Genomic DNA, 27,344 nt, shown 5'->3' with positions numbered 1-27,344 from the left:
GCCAAGCCAAAGCAGGGCTCCGTTAGAACCGTTATGGACATGGACTGGTACAGGAGGACTCTGCTGCTGATTTGTGCGTGCGCGTGCGTCTGGATCTCCGCGATCGCTGCGTCCGAAGGTTTGTTTTTAGTGGAATAATGTTGTTTTATTCTAAGGCTGGCGTGGTGAGCCAGAAAAGTCTTTTTAAACCACTATTCTAACCCGAGTCACACCGAATCTCTTCTCTCCAAAAAAGTAGCCGATCTACAAGCTCACAACGCATGCGACGCGACGCATTGCGAGCTTGTAGATCGGCTACTTTTTTTGGCCGTTATTATCTTTTTGGCCGTTATTCGTATCATAGTAATAGTTGGCTATAACTATTGTTTGTTTGCGCACACGCTTAAACACGCGCACGCAAGACTGTTTTGACTGTCCGCCAATGGCAATTCAACAACGTAGCTCTGCATTAGCCATAAATCATTCATAACTCTTGTCTGTCGAGTGATTTTATTTTTGGGACGTTATAGAGAAAACGTCCCAAAAAGAGTTATGATTTATGGCTCTATAGTTCTGCATTGTTATATCAGGCCTATGTGTGTGGGTGTGGAGAAATGAATGCTCACACAACTTATAGCCTATTAAATGGAAGGGCTTTTGACCCGTGCAACTTTTTCACTCCATAAATCATGTGGAATGTCTCTCTCTCTCTGTGTGTGCGTATGTCTGTCTGTCTGTCTGCTTCTCTCTCTCTCTCTCTCTCTCTCTCTCTCTCTCTCTCTCTCTCTCTCTCTCTCTCTCTCTCTCTGTGTGTGTGTGTGTGTGTGTGTGTGTGTGTGTGTGTGTGTGTGTGTGTGTGTGTGTGTGTGTGTGTGCGCGCGCGCGCGCGTGTGTCTCTGTCTGTCTGTCTGTCTGTCTGTCTGTCTGTCCGCTTTTGTGTGTGTGTGTGTGTGTGTGTTTGTGTGTGTGTGTGTGTGTGTGTGTGTGTGTGTGTGTGTGTGTGTGTGTGTGTGTGCGCGCGCGCATGTGTCTCACTCTGTTTCCCTTCAGATGAGGCTGAGATGGAGCAGTTTGAGGTCGACCTGGACCAGATGCAAGGTGTGTGTGTGTGTGTGTGTGTGTGTGTGTGTGTGTGTGTGTGTGTGTGTGTGTGTGTGTGTGTGTGCGCGCGCGCGCGCGCGCGCGCGCGCGTGTGTGTGTGTGTGTGTGTGTGTGTGTGTGTGTGTGTGTGTGTGTGTGTGTGCGCATGTGCGTGCGCGCTGTATGTACTGTGGTTCAGACATGATATCTACATTATAGAATGCATTTCAATCGGTTTAACGAAAAGCGATCCTTTTCAGAGGAGGAAGACATGATGCAGAGAGAGATCTCCCTCACAGAGCTGTTGGAACAATCTGGTGAGTGAGTGTGTGTGTGTGTGTGTGTGTGTGTGTGTGTGTGTGTGTGTGTGTGTGTGTGTGTGTGTGTGTGTGTGTGTGTGTGTGTGTGTGTGTGTGTGTGTTAATGTAATTGTGAGCGTTATGTCCCCACAAGCATATAGGGGATGGGACGATAAGCAATATTATCGTTTATTATTTTACTGTGATAAAAAACACTCAGGATAATCGTATCGTGGAGATTTAATTTATCGTGATATCGTCCTCCTTCATGCACTGGGATCAATTCACCTTTTATTGGCCGAGCTGTATATCTGGTACCACTTAAACCCTCTAGAATTGGTAAAAGGTACTTATACTGTAATATACGTACTTGATACAGTATTTTTTCACTCTCTATCAAATGTCTTTGCCAAAAAATAGCCGATCTACAAGCCGCGTTGTGAGCCTGTAGATCTGCTATTTTTTTTTTTTCAAATGTTCCGCCCCAGGATAATAGATAATCGCTATAATATCGTAATATCGCGATTTCTTTGGTCACAATAATCGTGATATGACATTTTCATATCGTCCCATCCCTAAAAGCATAATAACATTTTAGAAATGGACTTTTGAGGACGATATCGATGCTGGGGTTTAAGTGGTTAAAAAGAAAATTAGGGCTTGTTTCAGTTGGGGTCCTTTAGACCAAGGGTTTTCAAAGTGGGTGACGGGGCACCCTGGGATGCCGCGACGGCAGTCCAGGGGTGCCGCGAGATCATTTGATAATATTTGAAATTTATTTGGACATAAATATATTTAGTATCATTTTAAACTTGAAGTACAAGGTTATTTTCAGTCCGTTCTAACTAAAATGGCTATTATCTCGCTTTCCTCGCACATAATCGCTAAAATATGTTATAAATATAAGGTGCGTGAAAATTAGGAATATAATAATGTAGGGGTGCCTCGGATGAAAAAAATATATTTATAGAGGTGCCCCGAGCCAAAAAAGTTTGGGAACCCCTGCTTTAGAGCACAGATCCTCAAACCTTTTTAGGCTGTGACCCCCAAAATAAACATAGTTGAACTGGGGACCCCCACCCTGACAAGCCCTTGGAATTGTAGGTATTATATTTAATGTGACTCGGTTCCACAGATAAATATTGTGAAAACAGCAGATGTAGCATGTAGATCTGTTATTTTCACAATGTCCGCCTCTTGCTTACTTAATATTTGACAGTTTGGCCAGTTTGGTATTAAAATGGTCTTGAAAGTCCTTAAATTATAAATGTGCAGATACCCTGTATACACTTATGTTGGTTTGTTTACCGTTGAGTGAGACGTTTTTTACATTAAGCTAATCAAATCAAAATGATTTGGGGACCCCACTTGGGGTCCCGACCCCACGTTTGAGAACCACTGATTTAGAGATTAGCTTTCGAAGTATGCCTGAGTCACACTTAGTTCTGCACGCCGGTGAAAGTAGCAGATCTACAAGCTCGCCACATGTTGCAGCCTGAAGCTTAATCTCTCCCTAATCCAGGGCGGAGGGGGGGATTTCCCTATCGCTGAGCGCTATTGGTTTCCCACGCCGGAGACCGGGGTTCAAATCCAGGTGGCGACGCGTACTTGATGAAACCAACACAGAGATTTAGTTTCCCAAAACACAAAGCCAAGCACCAACAGATAAGCTGTGTGGGTCTGAGGTGAAGAGCTATCACATCACACTTTTAGGTGATAAACTATCACCTAAAAATGTGATGCCCATCATAGTCACGGACTCACAGTGAAGTCATATCACTGTGCCTCTAAAACCAGGGGGCACACTGATTGGTCTAGATCGACCAATCAGTGAACAGGGTGATGGGGATATGTCTGAAAGTAAAAACAGACGAGAGATGTCTAGGTCCGTGGTGATGGCTCTTCACCGCGACTAATTACATAATGTTGTGGTTTTCTGACTTAAAAAGACTACACCACAGTGATAAATCATCACCACGGACTACACGGGAGTATGTCTACACTCATGTCATCAACATGGATCTCTCCCATATAGCGCCACCATCAGGCCGATTTTTTCAAACACTTTTTTGGACACTGCTCCTACACATTTTGCTCTCAATTCACGCTGCGACCTGACGGTCGCTTATCTCCCGATTAGGGAGTCTTACTGGTTATATAGTCCTGGAAATTGGGTTAAATATTCTGGAAAAGTTTTGGAAAAGTTTTGGAAATGAATTGGTAAAAATGTGTGGGAACCTTGCTGGAAGAAGCCCAGGAGCTGGTGGAGGCGTACTGGCCTTATTACCCCTTACCACTGTAGTGACTCCCCACTTGTCTCCAATACAAAAAAAATATTATTGAACTCAAGTCTCCATGGGGTGACTAATCAATAGAAAAAGTCATTTTGGGGGTGAACTACTTTAACTGTGTGTGTGGGGATGGGACGATACGCGATATTATCGTTTATCATGATAAAAAACACTCTTGATAATCGTATTTTAGGATTAAATGTATCGTGATATCGTCCTCCGTCATGCACTGGGATCAATTCACCTTTTATTTGTCGAGCTGCATATTCGGTACCACTTAAACCCTCTTGAATTGGTAAAAGGACTTATAATATATGTACTTGATACAGTCTTTTTTTAACTCTCTATCAAATGTCTTTGCAAAAAATAGCAGATCTGCAAGCTCACAACGTGTCGCAACGGCTATTTTTTGGCAAATGTTCCGCCCCAGGATAATGAATTTTGATTATCGCGATAATATCGTAAATCGCGATTTCTTTTGTCACAATAATCGTGATGTGAAATGTTCATATTGTCACATCTCTCTATGTGTGTGTGTGTGTGTGTGTGTGTGTGTGTGTGTGTGTGTGCGTGTGTGTGTGTGTTCCAGAGATGGAAGAACCTGAACCTGACCTCATGCAGAGAGAGATCACCCTGACAGAGCTCTTCAAACAACCAGCAGGTGTGTGTTTGCTTGGTCATCGGTAACGTACCCTGTTAGACCCTTATCAGAGTCTGCGCTGAAGAACCTATCACCGCAAATTTTAGGTGATCAGCTATCCACCTAAACTGAGAAAACAAGTGGAGGCCATCATAGTCAGTCACGGTGACGTCCTACTGGTCTAGATCGACCAATCAGTGAACGGGATGATGGGCCGATCTGTCTGAAAGTAAAAACAGAGAGATGTGTCGGGGTTCGCGGTGGATAGCTCTTCACCGCGAGTAATGACGCAATGTTGTAGTTTTCTGACTTAAAAACACTTAAAACAACTACATCGCGGTGGATTGCTCATCACCGCGGTGCCTACTATGATAGGGCCTTTATGTTCCTTTAATTACAAGACTGACATGTGACGGTCATGTGTCATGTATGGATCCATTTGAACTGCAGATTATACTCTATAGTTTTTCAGAATACGGCCCTTCAATAAGTACAGTTTAGATGTTCATTAAACAGCATTGTGATACAGTACAGTGAGATGAGGGGACAGGCTTAAATACCTGAGGTCAACTCTCTAAAGTCATGGGGAGTGTGATAATGATAGTTACCTACTCCTCCCGCGGGGGAAATTCGGGTATCGCAGCCCAACCCAGCTGCTTTTTTTTCAGCTTAACCCAGCTGAACCCTTATGAGGCAGCCCACAAGGAGCGCAAGGGGGGGGAGCAGTGATAGCTGGAGCGGGGGATCGTGCCTGCGACCTCTGGGGTCTCTGGAGTCCTAGGTATGGACACTAACCACTCAGCCATCACTGCTCTGTGTGGAAGAGAGGTGAAAAGGAGAGAGTGCAGGTAGGGTGAAACGGACAGTGTCAGTAGTGAATTTTGACAGAAGGATCAGCTCATAGTCAGGGGATAATTAATAAAACCTGTGAATAAATTCCTTACCAAACAATTTCTTCACCAATGTGATCTTAGGTGTCTAGTAACATATCTAACAAAGATTGCAATTCAACATCCCTAGGAGAATCTTTGACAGCTAGGGTAATTCTGGGTCTCATTCACCTACTATACACTATACTATAAGGGAAAAAATGACATGTGCTCGAAAAACATTAATTTGGCTAAAGACAGTTCCAAAAACTATGCTTTAGTGATGAGTCATCACTTTTCACAGTTGTATGGAGTCCATTGTTGGCCCAAGGAATGTTTTTCGTGCAAAACTAATGCTTGCAATGGATTCAGAATAATTAAAAACACCTAGTTAGACCCCTCACATGCTACTTAAAGCATATATTTTTGGGAGTAATTCTTTTCCCTTATAGTGTATAGTAAGTGAATGAGACCCAGAATTAGCTGTCAAAGATTCTCCTAGGGATGTTGAATTTCAATCTTTGTTAGATATGTTACTAGACACCTTTATGAACACATTGGTGAAGAAATCATTTGGTAAGGAATTTATTCCCAGTTTTGACAGACTATCAGGTTAGAGCAGTGTTTCTCAACCTTTTTTCTGCATGGACACACTTTTCATGTTCCAAGAATCCATGGGCACACCAACATAATACGGGGGTGTAAATATCATCACTGTCGGGAAGAAACCTTGTATCTCCAAGTTTTAAAATGTGTCGGTTTCTTCGCAAAGTAAAGCCTTGCTTCATCATACAAGGCCGTCGCACAACAGTAGTAAAACAGCAGTTCTACAAGCACACAACGCCTCGCACCGCGAGGCGCTGTGTGCTTGTAGATCGGCTGTTTTCACTAGTTTAAATTATTTTTAAAATGATAAATATAATACTGGCTTTCAAGCAGTTTCAAGGGGCACACTTGACCCTTCTCAGGGGCACACCGAAGGTCCCCAGGCACAGTGGTTGAGAAACACTGGGTTATAGGGTTTGCGGATAAAGCAAGAGAGGCGAGGTTGGGATGGTTTGGACCTGTGCAGAGGAGATATGAGGGATACATTGGGAGAGTTGGGTGCTGGACATGGTAACTGCCAAGGTAAGAATTTGAAAAGTCTGCCAACGTCATGGAGTGTGTATTATTATTTGGCAGTATTAGCAGGAAGACATAATAACACATTGGGGACACGCGCGAGAGCGGTGGATGTAACTAGTGCTGCAATGGAAGCTGTCATTTAATATTAGTCACTGCCGTTCACTTTATGGGAAGTTTGACCCAGAGCAGCATGACACATGTCTGTCTTCCTGTGCACACACTAGGGAAGGACGGTATGAAAATGTCATATCACGATTATTGTGACAAAATAAATCGCGATTTACGATATTATCGCGATAATCACAATCCATTATCCTGGGGTGGAACATTTGTTAAAAAAATGCAGATCTACAAGCTCATGATGTGTTGTAAGCTTGTAGATCGGCTATTTTTTGGCAAAGACATTTGATAGAGTGGAGGAAAAAAAGACTGTATCAAGTACGTATGTTATTAAGTACCTTTTACCAATTATAGAGGGTGGTACCGGATATGCAGCTCGGCAAATAAAAGGTGAATTGATCCCAGTGCATGATGGAGGACGATGTCACGATAAATTAAATCTCCACGATACGATTATCGTGAGTGTTTTTATCACGATAAACGATAATATTGCGTATCGTCCCATCCCTAGTACGTACACACACACACACACACACACACACACACACACACACACACACACACACACACACACACACACACACACACACACACACACACACACACACACACTTCAACCAGTTCGACACTTTAATCTCTTGATAATATTGTTGCTCTTCTCTCCTTCAGTGAACCCAGCTCCATCCCAGGTGGATTTGGTGGGACGTTTCTCACCAAGAGGACGTGAGTATATCTCTCTTTTTAATTTCAGTTTTAACTAGCCGGGAACCCAGTCCCTCAAAATGGGAGAGGACCTGTGATGTTCTGCCGTTTATTTCTGTTTTATCTATTAGTTTGGTCATTAAGGTCCACAGAATGAGAGGCCTGCTCTGCCGGAAACATCGCGAAAAAAAGTTATGGCCATTTAGACTCCACTACACAGGAACAGAAAAATATTAAAAAAAGAAAAAAGCCTGCTTTAAGTAGCATGTGAGGGGTCAAACTAGGGGTTCTTCATGATTCTGAGTCCATTGCAAGCATTTGTTTTGCATGAAAAACATTCCTTGGGCTACATTTCGGCACCAGAAAACGGTGAAAAGTGATGAGTCATCAATGACCAAACTAATAGATAAAACAACAATAAAAAGTACAGAAGAAAATCACAGGTTCAAGCCTATTCCTTGAGCTTTTGGGCTTGTGGGTCCCCGACTAAACATTGTCTTGTGCGAATGTGACAACAGTGTGAATGAGAGAGTGCATGTGGGACTTCAGTGCACGGCCGGAACCAATTCAGTTTATCCACTATGTGTTCCAACATATACTCTAACGAGAATAATGCTGTTAATAGATAGATAGATACCTTTATTATCCCAGGGGGGAAAATCAGTTGCCCAGAGGCAGCACAGCAGTATAAGGTTATTTACAAAGTTACAGAGAAGTAAGAAGGAAAAAAAAGAAACAAGAACATAGTACAGTAAAGAGCAAGGTACATCAAGAGAGTAAACGAATAATATATATATATATATATATATATATATATATATATATATATATATATATATATATATATATATATATATATATATATACATACATACATACATACGAATAGTACAGTGTCCAAAACAAAGTGACCATAGCAGTCAATGCTAGTTAGTGCAACAAGTATCTCACTGTCATGTCAAACACAAGCAAAAATACTCAAAAACTACTAACACAACCTAATAGTGCAGTGTCAAGAAAATCAGTGCGAAAAAAAAACGAAAGGAAAATAAACTAGAAAGGGTGTCACAGCCAGACGCACATGAGCACTTGTTATTTTTTTGACCAGACGAGAGGGTTTTCCGCTTCTGCCAAGTTGGAGCGGAGGTAGAGGAACATAGCGTTAGGGAGAACTCCACTAACGTAATGGACCAGAGCTAATGAAATTACTGACAGAGATTATTTCCTCAACTTTGTATCATCTCTATGTTTAATTGTCTTACTATTCAGAAATGTAGATATTGAAAATATAAAGTGCTTAACCTCAGGCCACAGAAGGGATGCTACCCGTCAAATTGAGCCACTTGTGAATTGTTCTATAAAGACGAGTTTTAATTCTGTCTGTGCCTGAATGTCGCTGTGTTTCTTTATTTCCCTCGAGTGAAATACCGGCTATTACTGTAACTGCTGCAACACTCATTGAGAAGAACTTCAGCCACTGACATGATTAAAACACTGGACAACCTACAGCATATTACAACCAAAGTGCTGTACACTCGCTTTAACATGGGCAGGGGTGTCGCACCAAATTCTGGGCCCTGGGTACAAGCATTCACTTCATTTAGTCTGGGAACGCGTTATTACGCATTATTTTGTCCTTTAACTGTTAATAAATAGCAGATCTACAAGCTAGTAGTTAGTTTGGTCTAATACAAACTAATACATCTGCTATTTTTGAAAATCTTGAACATTTGTGCAAGTCTTTGAATATTTTCCTATGTTTCCCATCTCAAAATATTTAGTTACAGGGACCCACCAGAAGCAAAATTTTAGTTACACATTTTGCACACATTTTCACAATTTTTCAAAAATGGCAGTTCTACAAGCTTGCAGCGCATTGTGAGCTTGTATATCTGCAATTTTTCAATAGCTAATAATTAAGGCCCCTGCCCTCCTACCTTGGGCCCTAGTAACTCAGAGTCAGACCCACTTTCCCCCCCTTGACACAGTCACAGTTGTGGAATATGATGACATGGTTCCTGTATAGCTCATGCAAACGTATGCATTGCTACCACATGCAATTATTGTAGTTCTTTTCAGGCTGAGCAAGGCAGCATGGTGGGACAATGATCTCAGTTGAGTTAACATGGGACAGGACAGGTAATGCGTATGTTTCTGTTAAAACCTGTAATTATTATGTAAGGCAGTGGTTCTCAACCTTTTCAGGCCGTGAACCCCAAAATAATCATATGTTAACTGGGGACCCCCTCCTCACCCTGACAAGCACTAAGAGTTGAGGCATTACATTTTGTATGACACGGTTCTATTGTGAAAATAGCAGATCTACATGCTCACAAGGCGTTGTGCTATTTTCACAATTTCAGCCTCTAATATTTGACAATTTGACCAATGTTTAATTTGTCATTTTAGAGGTATTAAAAAGTCCTTAAATTGTCACTTTAGAAATGTGCAGATACCCTCTATACACTTAAACTTTATGTTGGTTTGTTCACTGTTGATTGAGAGAACAATGTTTCACATTAAGTTAATCATCTGGGGACCCCCCAAAATCATTTGGGGACCCCTCTGAGGGTCCCGACCCACAGGTTGAGAACCACTGATGTAAGGGTAATGTGTACACTGTCTGACTTTATGAAGACAAATGAAGTGGCTGATAACAACCCCCAACCCCAATCAAACATATCATTTTGCGAATGTCTGTCTGTCTGTCTGTCTGTCTGTCTGTCTGTCTGTCTGTCTGTCTGTCTGTCTGTCTGTCTGTCTGAGTGAGTGTCTGTCTGAGTGAGTGTCTGTCTGTCTGTCACAGCGTTTCTCCTCAGTGGCTGGAGCAATTGATCTGAAATCGCATCACCATTAGCATATGAACACACCTGACATAACTGTGAAGCCCGTTTGTCACTTTCACAAATCATATGCTGTATATTAGCATTTTTATGGTGTATCTATATCTATTCTGCATCTAGCATGAGGCATATCTATTCTGCATCTAGCATGAGGCAACATGTTTAACCAGCTCTGTCTGTGTGTGTGTGTGTGTGTGTGTGTGTGTGTGTGTGTGTGTGTGTGTGTGTGTGTGTGTGTGTGTGTGTGTGTGTAGGCCGGTGAGCAGTTGTCTGGCCCTGTTACAGATGTTGTCCAAAAATCATGCAGATCGGTACACAGTATCTCTATAGCCATTAAAGGAAACGGGTATTTCTTACATTGATGCTCCTACATATTATCATGCAAGCACCAGTTAAAGTTACTTTCCATCCCTCATATACTGTGTGCACAGTGCACACCCCATAACCCACACACTGCACAACATTTCGGAGCTCATATCTTTGAACGGGTAAGGGCTAGTAGTAATAAGTTGTTCAGCCGACAGGCTAAGCCAGGGAGATAAAAACTGTAGACGCGCAAAACTAAAACTCACTCACATGGAAGCAATTGCTCATAAGTTTTGCTCAAAAATGATTTACTTATAATTTCAGTCACACCAATTATTACAAGATGCAATTTCCAATAAAAAGTAGATGCAAGAAACATGTCAAGACGTTAGTTAACAGTGAGCAAAAGGAACCCAGGGAGTCTAGTTTTTGTCAAGTAACTTGAAAAAATAACCATAAAAACCAACGTGAAAAAGAGTTGTGATAAAATCGTGTATCGTGATACAGCTTGGGAAAATATCGAGAACCACTGCTCTCATCTCTGAACATCCCTCATTCCCTCCTCTCCCCAGGTCGGCCCACCCTCCTGGTCCCTCAGGCTCCTCCCAGTTTCCAGTACAAGGTGGCGTTCCCTCCGGGGCGGCCCGACCCCGGCAGCCTGCCGGCCCTGTGCCTCCACGGGGCCCTGCGTCCCCGCTACCCGCAGGCCTACTTCCCGCCGTCGGGCTACGGGCAGCTGCGGCGCCGCGCCGAGGCCGTCAACCAGGCCGAGGCGGCGTTCGCCCACTGCTGCCGCGGCAACCAGACGTGGGGGGAGGACGTCACCCTGTGCTGCGTCACCCAGGCGGTCAGTCAGTCATCTCTTAATCCGCGTGTAGAACAGTGGTGGTTGGCAAAACGGTTTTGGCTCAGTGCACCCCTGTAAATAATTACATGAAGAATTACCTTACATTTATATCTTATTTACGGCATGTAAATATGTAAATCTTTCCCGCTATGATACAATATGTCACGAGGAATATCCATTTGGACAGATTGAAAATAACTAACATGCGTGACGTTTAATCACAGCATCCCTTTTCCCAGGGACCCCCAGAAGCAAAATTTGAGTAGCAAATGTACGCTTAAAAAATACATTATATTCAATGATTTTTCACACATTTTCACGACTTTAAAAAAAATAGCAGATCTACAAGCTCGTTAACAAAATGCGGTTAGCAGTCTGCCAGCATGGTAGAGTTTGTAATGTGAATCGATTGATTGATTGTTTTTATGTGGTGAAACAGAGCACAGAGCACTTTCCCACATCCAGTCAATGCATCACCGAGGACGAGAACACAATGAAGCCTGAGGACTTGTTTCCATTGCAAGTCCTCCTCAACCAAAGGAACAGTAAACAACAGGACGAATTACATCACAGCAACATTACGTTCTCAAACCATTTTGGCTCTGGGCAGCCCTGTAATATCCTTTTAATTGTTAAATTACATTGTTACTTTACAGCAGTGGTTCTCAACCTTTTCAGGCCGCGACCCCCAAAATATTTTAACTGGGCGAGCACTAAGAGTTGAGGCGTTGCGAGGCGTTGTGAGCATGCAGATCGGCTATTTTCACAATTTCTGCCCCTAATTTGGCCAATGTTTAATTTGTCATTTTAGAGCTATTAAAAAGTCCTTAAATTGTCCCTTTAGAAATGTGCAGATACCCTCTATACACTTAAACTGTATGTTGGTTTGTTTACTGTTGGGAATGAAAACAATGTTTCACATTAAGCTATAATCATCTGGGGACCCACCAAAATAATTTGGGGACCCCCCTGGGGGTCCCGACCCACATGTTGAGAACCCACTGCTTTACAGCACTTTAGGTTTATGTTACATTTTTGTAAATATTTCCCAAAGATACAGCATGTCACGAGGAAAACCTGAGAGAATATTTCCATTAGGACAGATTGAAAACAACTTTTATATTTGGTGTTTGACCACTTAAACCCCAGCATATCCCTATTCTGGGGGGAACATTCACCAAAAATAGCAGATCTACAAGCTTAAAGGGACTACACCATGAATTTACATTTTTCCAATTTGTATGTATTTTTTTTTGGTTTCCCACCAGCACGTTCTATCCTCACAAAGTCCTATTTCTGACCATTGTGTCTTTCTCAGTTTATGGGCAGATCTATGTAAGCAGGTCTCAGAACGGGCTGTCTGATTTCAGGTCCGATTGTGACATCACAATCGGGACCGGGCAGGACTGAGAAGGAGGCATGAGGAGCTGGGAGAGGGTTGGGGAGGGGTGGGCAGTAGAGGTCTTCACGGGGGCCCCGACCCCGAAATTACCCGAGAGACCCGTACCGGGTTCGGTCAGTGTTTTATCATAATCACTCGGAGCCGGGTTGGAAACGGTCGCATTTCCCTCGGAACACTTCGGAACATGGGACTATAATCATCATGTGTATAACCCGATAGGACCCGATAGGACCCGTACTGTGTGTGTGACGTGTGTGTACTGTACTTTCTGCTTTTTTATGCAAAATGTAAAGCAAGCAATCAATCAATATGTGTGTGTGCGCTGGCGTGCGCTGCTGTGCTATGATCAGGATACGGAACGAACTGGAGTTCTGTTTAACGTGTGTGCTGTGCTGTGTTTAGGCTGACCTAGGATCAGATTCAGGTCTGTTATTAGCCGCGAGGCAGCGACATGAATGGCTGTGTAACTGTGAGATGATAATGCTGGTCTAAGATCAGATTTACAGCGGGGGGGGGGGAAAGAGCTTGGTGCGTGCGTAATGCATGTGTGTGCATGATGCGTAGCAGCTACTCCTGATGTCGCCTGCCGAAATTGACTTACCTCTGTTGATAGATAATAGCCTAAAAGTATTCCTTTATCCCTGGCATTTGTTTCGATGTTAATATTAGATTCCTTGGCAGCCTTCTTCTGCCTGTCAATCAGTTAACAGTGCACGCCGCACAGCTGCCGTGAGTGAGGGATCTCGGTACATGAAAGGGGATTTTAATAATAATTAAATGATCGGGTCGACAAGACCATTACGGGGCCACTCGGGTTTGGTTTTGTAATTTGATTATTATTTCGGAACAGGTCGGAATCGGACGAAATTTGACGGTCGATTTCGGTCCGCTTTTTTGGACCCGTGAAGACCTCTAGTGGGCAGGCCTGCTGAGCAGGAGGTGGGGAGGAGTGTGGGGCCAAAACTGGCTCAATAGCGCAGTCCTCCCACTCAGGACAAGGTCAGCTGAAAATGCTCTGGAAGCCAGGCAGAAATGACAGGGGCTCTGTATTCAGGAGTGGTAATTTAGCCTCAAACCTTTTGAAAAACGTTTTTGGGACACAAACAATGTTACATAAATTATTTTTAAATGCATGGTGTAGAACCTTTAAAACATATCACAACGTGATGTGATGTGTTTGTGCGCGCGCGTGTGCGTGTGTGTGTGTGTGTGTGTGTGTGTGTTTGTGTGTGTGTGAGTGAGAGAGAGAGACACATTCATTGCATGACATGGGGGACTCACGCTTGTTGAAAGCAACATGCAGGCTGAGTGTGTATCTGATCAGATAGGGCTCAGACAGACACAACATCCGCTCCAGTTTACAGGCCTTGACAGGATCCTAGTGGAACCATCCTGCTGAACCCACAAACATACTAATCCTCCCTTCAACCAGGGGCGTCACAAGGGGGGGGAAAAGTGGGACTGAGTTACTAGGGCCCAAGGTGGAGGGGGCCTGCGAGCTTGTAGATCTGCTATTATATATGAAAAGTTGTGAAAATGTGTGCAAATCTTGAATTTGATTTGATGTGTTCTTAAGCGAACATTTGTAACAAAAATGTTGCTTCTGGGTGGTCCCTGGAACTAAATATTTTGAGATAGGGGTCCGTGGCTAAATACGTATCATTTTAGTGGGTCCTTCACATGAAAAAGTTTGAGCACCACTGACATAGAAACATAGTTTTTTTTCAAAAAACCTTGCACAAATGTTTACAATATTTCAAAAATAGCAGATCTACAAGCTCGCAGCGCGGCACTCGGCCTAACCCTATTTTTCAATAGTTAAAGCACAAAAGAATGCGTTCCCAGTCTAAATGGGTTAAACCCTCTCCCCCTATGAAGAACATTCATTGGGGCCCCGCAGTGAATCCTTGTACCCAGGGCCCAGAATTTGGTGTGACACCCCTGCTTCGACTCCCTCTCACCCGGAAAGGTGAAGGGGAGTTGAAGCTCTCGCAAGATTGTTTGCATGTTTTCAAAGAACCTAGGGATATGAGAGCACTTTATGTAACATGATATCATGGACAGAAGTACAATTAACTCTCTGGGCAGTGGTAAGGTAGTTCTGCCAAGAAGAATGGTCCGACACTAGAGTTATACTGTGTGGCTTCAATGCCTCTGGAACGAGCTGTACCATAACAAGATAGGCTTTACCAAAACAATAGTTACTGAGGCCCACTGAAGGCCTCTCTACTCCTAACTATCAAGTATTAGTATCATCATAAAGACCTAGATACTAATATAATCAATGAACACATGATCTACTCTATAACGTCACACATAATCAATCATGATAATCTCTAATCTACTGCAATTGTATAGTAAATATAAGTGTATATAAGCACACAGAGCCTCGCAGTGCGAGGCGTTGTGTGCTTGTAGATCGTCTGCTTTCACTAGTTTAAATCCTTTTAAAAATGATAAATACAAAACAAACGGTTTTGGACATACAAGGTTTCCACCAGACAACGACCTTATACAGTATTGTTGTTGTGTTTGCAGTGGGAGGCCTCCCTCCTGTCCTTCTGTAAGGAGGAGACCTCGGTGAAGGATCGCGTCCATCGCTGCTGTAAGAGGCCCGCGGTGAGCGAGCGGCTAGCCTGCTTCCAGAGTGAAGCCCCCAACCCGGGCTACCTGCCCACCGAGGGGGTCCCCGTCATCCCCACCCCGCTGGAGGCCCCCCAGATCCCCTTCGACCCCGCCTCCTGTCAGAGGTATGATTCCAGTCAGTATTAGGCCATGTTCAGACAACATCGCCGTTGCGTTTTGCTTTTTTATCCAGCGTTCATATGAAGCCGCATCAGATCATGAAATGATGTACTGTCCAACTGTCCATGTAATGTCGCTAGGTGGCGGTGACGCACCAATAGACGATTCTACTTCCTTGTTTACCATTCACCATGGTAACGTGGCTGCGGTAGGCTCTATGCGAGCCATGACATCACATGTGTTGTCGTTGGCGTTTCTTGCGTTTCTGTTGTTCACACGGTGACGCAAGGGGAGACCGCCCAAAATCCCAGTCTCACTTCGTTCCGTTTTCAACCCCCAAAACCCCCGTTGTTCGTCTGAACGGAAGGCATATCTGACTTTTCATTTTGCAGAATTCTTGTTGCAACGTCGCAGTGTAAACGGCACCTCAGTCATATCAAAACTGTACTACCGTAACTCTCCTCACTGGCCTCCCGGCATGTGCACTTAAGCCCCTCCAATTGATCCAGAATGCCACAGCACGATTGGGTCTTCAACCAGCCAAAAATGTCTCCTGTCTTCTCCCCTGTACAGATTATAAAACACTGATGATGGCCTTCAAAGCAGGCCATCATCAGTGGACTTATGGTGATGGACTTATGGGTTAAAGGGATTTTTTACTTTAAAAAAAAACTTTTGGTAATTGTATCGTCTAATCAGGCTTTTATGAACACCCTGAACATTTATTAATTTTTTTTTTTGTATTTTTTTTTTTTGTATTTCATTTTTTCCATTTTCCCAAATAATTATTAAAACTAAATGAAAACAGTTATGGATAAAACACGGCCTGCTCACGTATTAGGAGGGTAGTATGAGTCACCAGAAAAAATAATGGGTGTTTTTAATGAATTTATCATGGTTAAAATGGAGCTACATTGGGTGTGTATGTGGAGAGAAGCCCTTCCACTGTTTTCCTGTTGAAAGTGGAATATCCCTTTAACATGAAAAATAATCAAAAACCAACTACGTTGTTTTCCGTCCAGGTCCGAGTTGAAACCGGGCAACGTCAGGGGGAAGAGGCCCAAGAAGCCCAAGAGGCCCCTCCCCCCGCCCCCGGCCCAAAACGTGGACATCAACTTCCCCCCCGGCCGGCCCACCGCCGCCGACGTGCAGCCGCTGTGCCGCTACCGCAAGCTCCGCCCCCGCTACGACCTCAAGTGCCTGCCGCGGCGCGGCTACGGCTGGCTGGCCCGCCAGTCCAAGACCGTCAACCGCCTGGAGCGCGGCTTCAAACAGTGCTGCAAGGGGAAAGGGGAGGTGCTGAGCTGCGTGGATGACAAGGTACGCTGGCGACACCTAGTGGTTGCAACCTTTAGTCCAACTATCACAAGCGTAATTTGATAGGGTTTTTGGGTTTTTAAAACCCAAGGGCCCCCCCTACTGGCGAAAATAAAATGTGTTTTTAATAGGCCTAAATAAAAAAATGCGCCCATATCTACATAAATTCATACCACTGTGGATTAATCATTGTAGTTTGAGCTTAAATCGCACAAAGACAACAGACCCGGGACACTTTGATCAGGGCCCCCTTGATCTGAAAACCCATGGGGAATAAGGTCTAATTTCGCCACTGCCAACTATGCACACTGCCAGGACAGCAGTGTTGTTTTTGACAGCTAATTTTGATTTAGTTTTAGTCACAGACAGCACGTCGGTCAGACGGACCCAGGCAGGATCTCCCAAGAATCGCATTTCATCAGTTTAATGGAAACATTCGCTTTGTCATAATGCGCATTTCTGATAATTCGCTTCCCTAATTTGAATACGTTTATGGAAACATGACTATTGTAGTGAATAAAATGTCATTTAGTTTTAGTCATAATTTAGTCACCTGAAAAGTTGTCGTTTTAGTCTAATTTTAGTCGACTAAATATCAAAATGTATGTTGGCGGGCCTTGATGGCTTCGTAAATGACTGATTTTACACTTAGCCCTATTCACGGCCCGCCCACTCAGCAAATTTCTCAGCAACTTCCTGGTGCTGACGTCAGTTTAGAAGGGGAAACTATAACAGAAATAGCTGGACTTAAAGCCTACAAATCATTATTTCGAACGGTAAAGTAAATTATAATGCTTTGTGCCTTTTACTGTCTTGTGTTCTTGATCATGCTAGCCGTATTTTATACTTTACTATTCGGAAATTGCATTACATTTGCGATTTCTGTGTTAACTCTATAGGCTTATAGTAGGGTTTTCCCCTTCAAAACGTGACTTCAGCACCAGGGGGATGCATAGTGGGCGGGCCGTGAATAGGGCTAATTGGTTGCGTGCTGAAAATGGCCGACCTTCGCTGAAACGCATTGTAAGCTTGTAGATCTGCTATTTCTGCTATTTTTCCTAAATTTTCAACATGGAAACGATTATGACGGTTATGACAAAACAACTGCGATTATCTCAAATAGTCAGACGATTATGTAACACTTGTGGCGTCCCCGTCCCTTCCCAGTGGCGCCAGGAGATGGACAGGTTCTGCCAGGAGGACAAGGGTGGGAAGGTGAGCTTCCCGTGCTGCGCCGAGACGGAGGGCCAGCAGCGCTACGACTGCTTCCACACCCGGGCCCCGCGGACGGGCTACGAGCTGGACCTGCTGGCCGCCGTTGCCACGGACTCCGACACCACCCCGCCACCGGATGTCTCCCTCGCTCACATCTGCCAGAGCCACAAGGTCATCAAGAAGAAGTGAGGCTCCGGTTGTTTCCCCCTCTATATGGCCGCGCCATCTTTATCTGTGTCCCTCATCCTCCCTCTGTCTGTCTGTCTGTCTGTCTGTCTGTCTGTCTGTCTGTCTGTCTGTCTGTCTGTCTGTCTGTCTGTCTATCTGTCTGTCTGTCTGTCTGTCTGTCTGTCTGTCTGTCTGTCTGTCTGTCTCAGGCACGTCTACACATAGTAGTCAGGGTATATTATCAGAATACCTGTCAAAGCTGGGAATAAATGCCTTGCCAAACAATTTCTTCACCAATGTGTTCGTAAAGGTGTCTAGTAACATATCTAACAAAGATTGAAATTCAACATCCCAAGGACATCTCTGACAGCTAGGGTAATTCTGGGTCTTGTTTTGCACGAAAGACATTCCTTGGGCCAAAAATGGACTCCATACAACTGTGAAAAGTGATGACACATCACTAAACCATCATTTTTGGGACTGTTTTTAGCCCAATGAATGTTTGCAAAACAAATGCTTGCAATGGATTCAGAATAATTAAAAACACCTAGTTTGACCCCTCACATCCCACTTAAAGCATATTGTTGGGGAGTGATTTTTTCCCTTATAGTATAGTGTATAGTGAGTGAATGAGACCCAGAATTACCCTAGCTGTCAAAGATTCTCCTAGGGATGTTGAATTTCAATCTTTGTTAGATATGTTACTAGACACCTTTACAAACATATATGGTGAAGAAATTGTTTGTTAATGAATTTATTCCCAGGTTTTATTAATATCTCCTGACTATAGACATCAAAGGGGGCTTAAGCCCCTGCCCTTTTACCAGTCTGTAAAAAGTGCCCTCTCCAGACCATGAATGCAGTTTTTACTAGCAAATGCCCTCTTTCCATGCCATACCTGAAGGCGCTCTACAGACGGACAGCGGTTGCCGCCGGGGCTCCCGCTTGGATCTGCGAGGACCGCGCCGCGGTGATACACAAACACACTCGCTCTGCGAGTAAACGCTGCGCGGTATTTCACAAAGATGAACACAATCCATCTCTCACCGCCCGCGTACGCATGCACAAACGAGCACGCTCGCGGGGGATTTCACGGGACGGCGCCCGCTCGCCTCGCCGCCCCAAAACTCCGCTGCGCGGCTGAAAAAGCCGCCCGCCTCCCATTGAAAATGAATTGCTAGGAGGCGGTGACCGCGCACCGTGTGCAATCCCCTGAAGGCAGCATTCAAGATAATTGCCTTGTCCAAACTCTCCTGAACTTGAATGCAGCATCTTATGTTAAAATAATTGCCCTCTCTGTGTAGAAATCCATGCCATTACGCCACATCTCCAGTATTGACTTGATTATGCTTAGTTTAGCGTGGTATCAAGTGCCGAAAATAGTCGACCTCCAAGCTCACAACGCGCAGCGCTGTGAGCTTGGAGGTCGGCTATTTTCTACATTTTCACGAAAGGACCATTTTAGAAATCAGCCCTTAACATTCTCTGCACGTCCATGGTCAGGGTTAGGTTAGGTCGCACAACAGTAGTGAATGCGAGGCGTTGTGTGCTTGTAGATCGGCTGTTTTCACTTGTTTAAATCGTTTTTAAAATGATAAATACAATACTGGCTTTCAGGCAGTTTCAAGGGGCACACTTGACCCTTCTCAGGGGCACACCAAAGGTCCCAAGGCACAGTGGTTGAGAAACACTGGTATAGTAAGTGAATGAGACCCACACTTTCAGCAGCTGTCAAGAATTCCCCTACAGATTTGGATTGGGAGCGTGTCGCTATTTCTACAAGTCATCTTTTCAACAACCAAACCTAACCCTAACCCTAACCTCCGTGGGGTGCCTGCCGACACTCCGTTGTCGAAATGATGTGCGTTCGAAAAAGCGAGATTTCCCCATTTGGATTTTTTCTGATACGTTATACATGAAGTCTCCAAAAATATATAGTTTTCATAATCCCCTGAAAATGTGAATGCAATTACACAAGCGACTTGACTATTAGCCCAATGAGGCGTCTACCTTTCTATGTCTATGTGTCTGTCTTTGTACAGTATGTCTGTCTCTATCATTGCCTCCTTTTCTCTCTCTGTCTCTCAAATTATGTCCGTCTGTCTGTCTTTCTTTTTGTTCTGTCTGTCTGTCTGTCTGTCTGTCTGTCTGTCTGTCTGTCTGTCTGTCTCTCTCTCTCTCTCTCTCTCTCTCGTGGCCTGAAAAGTTTTAGACTTTGAGATTGTTTTAATTAAATGAAAATGGGTGAAACAGTGTAAAGCATGACAGCTGTGTGACTGTTGTTGCAGGTTCCCCGTGGGCTTTCCTATCCAGGGATTGGTAACTCAATGCTGCCCTCTGTCTGCAGACAGCAGGAGTGCATGTATTGGTCAGAAGGTGAGTAGAAGAGAAGCTTTAGAGAAGGCTTTGTGTCTGGACGCAGGGGCGTCACAAGGGGGGGGGGGGGGAAGTGGGACTGAGATACTAGGGCCAAAGGTGGAGGGGCCTTAATTATTTTATACTTAAGCTATTGAAAAATAGCAGATATACACTAGGGATGTGCGCGTGTATTCGGTTATCCGACTAAACGGCGTGTAAACCACTATTCGTTTTGAAAATAAAATTTGGTTATTCTATTAAATGTATTTTTAATTATTGAGAAATTAACTTTATTAAACATTTTAATTCTGTGCCCATATTAATAAAATGTTACTTTTTAACAAGCAAATTAAGCAGTCCCTTGGTTGATTTGCGGAGCATGACTGTCTGTGTCACAGTCTGACTGTTGCGCGCTGTGGTCGCGGTGACCTGCAGTGAGTGTGCATGGCACTGCATGCAGCCACACACCAATCACTCGTTACCTCAAGTAGGATACCCAGCACTAGTGTTGCGCGGGTCATGTTTTTTTCATAACCCGCACGACCCACAGCCCGCACGGAACGTAACCCGCCCGCACCCGCGCCGCAGAACAATATACAAATCAACGAATCCGCCCGCCCCGCAACCCGCATTTAAAAAAAAGATGGTATATCATCTCCACAATAGCTCATCTTTATATACGGCTCCTCTAAGTACCCAAAGTCGCTTTACAGAAAGGTTTACAGTAGCACAATATTGTCATGGGCTAAATAAACAAACGTGGTGTTCAAATTGGCGTTTAGCCTAAAAGACATTCATTCAAAGACGTTCATTCTCTCTGGGGCATCGTCGGGGTGAGAATGGCGTTTCAAGTTTTATGTCAATCATATTTATACAGCGCCTCGCACGTCAGAGTTGCCGTGCGACGACCCATACCTTTTCTGAGCTGAGGTCTCGCAACAGGGTGTTTTAACAAAGAAACGAGCCTATATCCATATCAAAAGACCTGTATAGTAGGTGTTGAACGACCTTCGCGGGACGTCTCTAGAAGAGCGACCCCCCAAACATTGAATCAGCGCTGCAACACTGCTCGCACTTTAAACAGACAGCAAAAGACAGACAATATTAAATCCTGTTGGTTATTGATTAATCACCAGATTGGAGAGAAGGGAGCGACTCGACTCGAGGTGAGCGTGGTTGGTTCATTCAGTCAAAAAATCCTTCTCACTTGCGAACGTTGTGTTTCAAATCGTATCCGTTGACTGGCTGGTTATATAACTTAACCGACACAAAGTAGTCTATTTATAAACGGACTTGTGTGGATGAGAGACATAAGTGAAATCCTGATCAACGACACGCGTTGAATTGTTTGTGCATCTTCTCTCTGCTGTGCTCACGACCTTACGTTGTGTCAAATGTTGGCAAAATGTGGTTCGCGGCCCCAACAGGAGCGGGACGGTCCTCGCACCAAGGAGCGGAGGAGAAACCTCGCTCCTCTCTGGCGCATTTTAAAACTCGCTCCCTCGTGCTATTCAAACGTTGTATTCTTATTCTTATAGGCCTACTCTTATTAAGAATAAAAGGCAAATAAGAACAGGTGATTATTCGTATTTATTTTTTGCACATGAGAGTGGTGATAACCCGCCCGCCCGCCGCCCGCCAATTGAGTCTGAAAACCTTGACCCACCCACCCGCGTGCGGGCGGGTTGGCGGGTGGGTGGGGGCACCGGGTCGGCCCGCGCACCACTACCCAGCACGCTGCATCTGTGATCCGGTCCATGAATTGATCCATATTTTGAGGTCAAGGAGCTGAGAATGGAATACCATAATGTAGGCCTTGCTAACTTTGAAGAGAGCAGAGCTGTTGCTCAGTTAGTATAGCGACTCCAGTCAGACGTCAGCTGTTGTAGCGACCAAGCTGCGACTGATGCGCTAATTACTGATCTGACGGTGACCTAGATTCGCGCAATGATGTAATTGATTTCAATATTATATAACATTTTAAAAGGCTTTTATATTCTCTTGATACTTTTTTCAAATGAGGTTTGCCCTAATAGATCGAAGTGTGCTCAGTTTTGGCTATTTTCTGGGTGAAATTACAATAATAAAAAAAATAACAATTCATTTTCGGATAGTCGGATATTCGGTTTCAAAATTGTCATACACGTCAGTGAAATTAGTCGCTAGGAACATCCCTAATATACATGCTTACAGCGCGGCACCAAGTGCCGCGCTGCGAGCTTGTAGATCTGCTATTTTTGAAAAGTCATGAAAATGTGTGCAAATCTTTGAATATACCTGTATGTATTTAAGCGAACATTTGTAACTCAAATTCAGCTTCTGGGGGGTCCCTGGAACTAAATGTTTTGAGATGGGGGTCCGTGGCCAAATACATATCATTTTGGGGGGTCCTTCACATGAAAAGGTTTGAGCACCACTGACATAGAAACATAGGTTTTTCAAAAAACCTTAGAAGGATTTGAAACATTCAAAGACATTCAAATGTTCACGATTTTTCAAAAATAGCAGATCGATAATAGATAAAGCACAAACCCCCTACCTGGGTTAAACCCCCTCCCCCTATGAAGAACATTCATAGGGGAGGGAAATACAAATTATTAAATACAATAAACGATTATAAAAAATAAATGAAAAAAAGTTATTGAAAAAACACGGCCTGCTCACGTATTCGGAGGGTGTCAGGAGTCACCAGAAAAAAAGACGGTTGTTTTCATTGAATCTATCATGGTTAAAATGGAGTTTGAAGTTATAATGGGTTTGTATAGGAAGGGGGCAAAATGGGGGAAATGAATATCAAATATCTAAATACTGAATGAAGAAATTAAAAAACTGTCCTGGCCTGGGTGTTTCCAAAAGACTGATTAGACGATAAAATGACAAAAAGCTTTTTTGAAAGTGAAATATCCCTTTAAGATATGATTATTGTGGGGGTCGCAGCCTGAAAAGGCTGAAGACAACTTCTCTACCCCACTGCATTTTCTAATGTGATTTTTCTTTCCTGCGTTTCCTCACATGAACCCAGCTGGGGAAGATGTCCAACAACCTGTGTTCGTCCAGAAAGCCGGCGTCGTCTGCGGCGGTGCGTCAGTGCTGCCAGCCCTCCTCCACCCCGGACCCCGGCCAGTGTCTGGCCAACATCCTGAAGGATGCCGTCGCCAAGGCCACCACCGCGCCGCGCCAGAGGAAGAGGCAATGCCCGCTAGTCTAAAGGGTCTTCTCGCCTTTGTTTCTCTACCCTCCTCTAGGGCAGTGGTCCTCAACCTTTTCAGGCCGCGACCCCCTCAAATAATCATATTTTAACCGGGGACCCCCCACCCTGCACAAGCACTTGGAATTGTAGGAGTTGGCATTACATTTAGTTTGACTCTGTCTTTTCCTTTGTGGAAATAGCAGATCTACATGCTCGGATCGGCTATTTTCACAATTTCTGCCTCTAAAATTTGACAATAGAGCATCGTAGCGGAAGTGGTTTACTGGGGTCACCATTCATTTTCCCCATAGACTTTTGCAAAAATATTTATAACAATTATGTTAAGCCTCGAACAAAGCCATCCAGGATGGCAGTGAATCATGACCATACAACCTTTGATCCTATGTGTAAACATATTTTAATATTACATTATTTGATATACTACATTTAATAAATACCCTTTGTTTAGCGATTTTCAAACGTTCTTTTCATAGAAACAAAGGTTGTATGGTCATGATTCACTGCCATCCTGGATGGCTTTGTTCGAGGCTTAACATAATTGTTATAAATATGTTTGTAAAAGTCTATGGGGAAAATTAATGGGCGATTTTTAAGTGACCCCAGTAAACCACTTCCGCTGCGATGCTCTATTTGACCAATGTTTGACCAGAGGTACTACAAAGGTCTTTAAAGTCCTTTAAATTGTCACTACAGAAATGTGCAGATACCTTGTATACACTTATACTGTATGTTGGTCTGGTTACAGTTGAGTGAGAAAACAATGTTAACTTTTTAGCTAAACATCTGGGGACCCCCCAAAATAATTTGGGGACCACCTTGGGGGTCCCGACCCACAGGTTGAGAACCACTGCTGTAGGGATGGGGCGATATGAAAGTTTCATGTCGCGATCATCGTGACCAAAAAGAAAATTGCGATTTCCGATATTATTGCCATAATCAAAATATCCACAACATCCATTATCCTGGGCCGGAACATTTGCCGAAAAAAGAATAGCAGATCTACAAGCTCACGACGCGTGGCATTGCGACGCGTTGTGTGCTTGTGGATCGGCTATTTTTTTGGCAAAGAGATTTGGTGGAGTGAAAAAATCAAGTACGTTATTTCCAGGTCTGTTTAAAATGGTAGCGGATATGCAGCTCGGCAAATAAAAGGTGACTTGATCCCAGTGCATGACGGGAGGATAATTTCACGATGAATTTAAATCTCCACGATACGATTATTGTGAGTGTTTTTTAATCACGATAAACGACATTAATGATTATCGTCCCATCCCTACCCTCCTCCTCCACCAGCGGTTGAGCCAACAAACTAACTGTTCTGGTTCATTAATGGGTGCGTTTACGTGAACACATGGTCTCTGCTATTGGGAACAAATGGCTCTCTGTGTGGTGAATAGAAGATTGTACACTGCTCCTACAAATTCTGTCCCATTTAGCGCCACCATCAGGCCGATTTTTTCAAACACATTTTTGGACACTGCTCCTACAGATTTTGCCCTAAAACCACGCAAAGCGGTACACAGTATGTCTAGACTCATGTCATCAACATGGATCTGTCCCATTTAGCGCCACCATCAGGCTGATTTTTAAATGCGACCTGCTTATCTCCTTATTAGGGAGGTATATTGTTCTTCTCCCATGTTTCAGTGTACATGGATTTATTGGTCATGATGAGTTTAATTTACTCGAAGACACATCCAACTCATTATTTCCAGCATTAGTTCAAAGCACAAGATGGCGTATTTTCACTTGTGTAAACAAACAAACTCTGTGACCTCTTTGGTCTTTAGACACTTCCGCCTATTAACCACTTAAACCTTATACCAATACTTCATTGACCGGTGGTGTCCCCCAGGGGTCTATACTTGGTTCCCTCCTTTTCCCCCTCCACATCACATCTTATCCGAAAATTGGCGATTTACAAGCTGCTTTTTTCGGCGAATGTTTGCCTATCGTTACATGCCCAGAATATGATTGATTCACCTAGTTGACATAGATCTTAAATGTGTACATGTAAACGTACCCACGAAGCAGAACCATCTTCAAGAAATCCTACTTAAGCATCATTAAAATGCGATGAATGTTGTATTCACCTCCTGCTGCCATCTCATGTCTTCATGGCGTGAGAGTTCTTGTGTCCAGTGGTGGACAGAAATGAAGTTCATTAGTAAAGAACAGATAGTAAAAAGATGTCCTTTTTCTCTCCTCCTTTTTTATACCTGAGTATTTGTATTTTTTGGATATTTTGGATACTACTACCTTTCAAAGGCACATATTGTACTTTTGACACCCCCAGATTTCGAGGAACGGAAAGAGCACATTATTAACTAACCACTTTAGCTGTGTTTCAAATATAATATTTTTTGAACATTCTAGAAATTCGTTGATTATTTGTTTCTTTTTGAACAAAAAGGTACAAATTTGCCTGAGCAACTTGTAGTGGACACATCTACTTTGACTCAAGTACGGCGGTCGAGTATTTTGTCCAGTCCACCACTGGTCGTGTCATAATGAAACTGCCCTTTAGGGCGAGGTCGCTTCTCGCCCTTAGGGTGTCTTACTGGTAATGAAACTGTCATGTACTGCATAGGTTATTACCCTCTACATCAAGCATACGCACCACTGTACCACTTATTTTTATAGGCTGCTCCTTTTTCACTTTTGATTGTGAATGATTCCCACGGAACTGCAAGTCCAGTTCTTAATCTTTTATATGTGTCAGATTACAATTTAAAACGTTTCAAATGAATAAATCTATATTTTCAAAAAGTATCTAGTGTGTGATGAGCTTCATATAATAAGTGTTGGTATTGTTGCTCTGTGCGTTGATTTGGGATGCTTTGTTTTTGTTGCATGGATTGAATTAATACATATGAATAATTACCAGGTTGATTTTATTGATTACTTTTTTTTTGATTAATTGACTAATCAAGGAGCAGGCATTTTGTGTATATTTTTAGTATTTACTATTATGTCTAGTAAGTATTATGTCAACAAATCGGTTTGTTCTATTTGAATCATTTCTTTTTATAATGGTGTTGTGCAGAAACGAAGAATTGACGATCTACAAGCTCTCGAAATGTATTTGTTGTATTATTATTTCCCTTCTTGTAAAGTTTTGAAATTAGATTTTCACCTGTAATGACATGCCCAAAATATAAGGATAGTTCAAATGATCAATTATGTTTATTTTTTTCTATATATAATCAGTCAAACTGATTATTTATTAGTTACATTAACTGTTGCACAAGTTTGAGGGGTTAGTTAGCACCACAGACAGAAGCTGAGATAAAAGTTACCATTATGTATTAGTTTTCAGTAGGGATGGTCCGATCAGGTTTTTTGGAACCGATCACCGAGCACAGATCACAAAAGTTTGATCACCCGATACCGATCAATCACCGATCCGATCAAGTTATTATTTATATTTTCTAAATGTTAATGTTTTAACTTTAATTCATTCATTCACTCATGAATTCATTTATACATTTACCAGCATTACTATGTATTTATTATCATAGCAGTAACGAATTATTCCTTCAGCACTGTGGAAATCAATACCCCAAAATGGCCTCAAGTGGGCATACTGAACTGCTGGTTGATTGGATGCACCGATCCAATCCGATCGGTGAATTTACCTTTTGATCTAAACCACCGATTATCGCCGATCACGCTTTGATCGGCCCGATCCGATCCATTGCCGATTGATCGGTAACATCTCTAGTTTTCAGGGACGTGCAGACTGCAGAGAATGTTAGAGAGGCAGGGGCTGAAATATCTTTAAGGGTCTTTTGGTGAAAATATTGAAAATAGCGACACGTTGTGAG

The 27,344-nt window shown here is 43.2% G+C and overlaps 1 protein-coding gene across 2 annotated transcripts; it reads left to right on the top strand.

Moving 5' to 3' along the window:
* On the top strand, window positions 1-27,344 carry ecm1b (extracellular matrix protein 1b). Of its 2 annotated transcripts, XM_080750296.1 has the most exons (11): window positions 1-118; window positions 1,030-1,077; window positions 1,320-1,376; window positions 4,239-4,310; window positions 7,073-7,126; window positions 10,827-11,101; window positions 15,042-15,253; window positions 16,271-16,568; window positions 17,733-17,965; window positions 20,237-20,324; window positions 23,329-27,344. In XM_080750296.1, the coding sequence occupies exons 1-11, from the start codon at window positions 34-36 to the stop codon at window positions 23,512-23,514; spliced, it is 1,608 nt and encodes a 535-aa protein (XP_080606422.1). In that variant the 5' UTR covers window positions 1-33; the 3' UTR covers window positions 23,515-27,344. The 2 variants fall into 2 exon arrangements, with proteins under 2 accessions (XP_080606422.1, XP_080606423.1); XM_080750297.1 differs by lacking the exon at window positions 1,030-1,077 and having other exon boundaries at window positions 28-118.

The sequence above is a fragment of the Nannobrachium achirus genome (assembly GCF_963921795.1).
Source record: "Nannobrachium achirus genome assembly, chromosome: 2".
NCBI classification, from domain to species: domain Eukaryota; kingdom Metazoa; phylum Chordata; class Actinopteri; order Myctophiformes; family Myctophidae; genus Nannobrachium; species Nannobrachium achirus.
The sequence above is the reverse complement of the archived record's forward strand: the minus strand, read 5'-3'. Positions and strand labels throughout refer to the sequence as shown.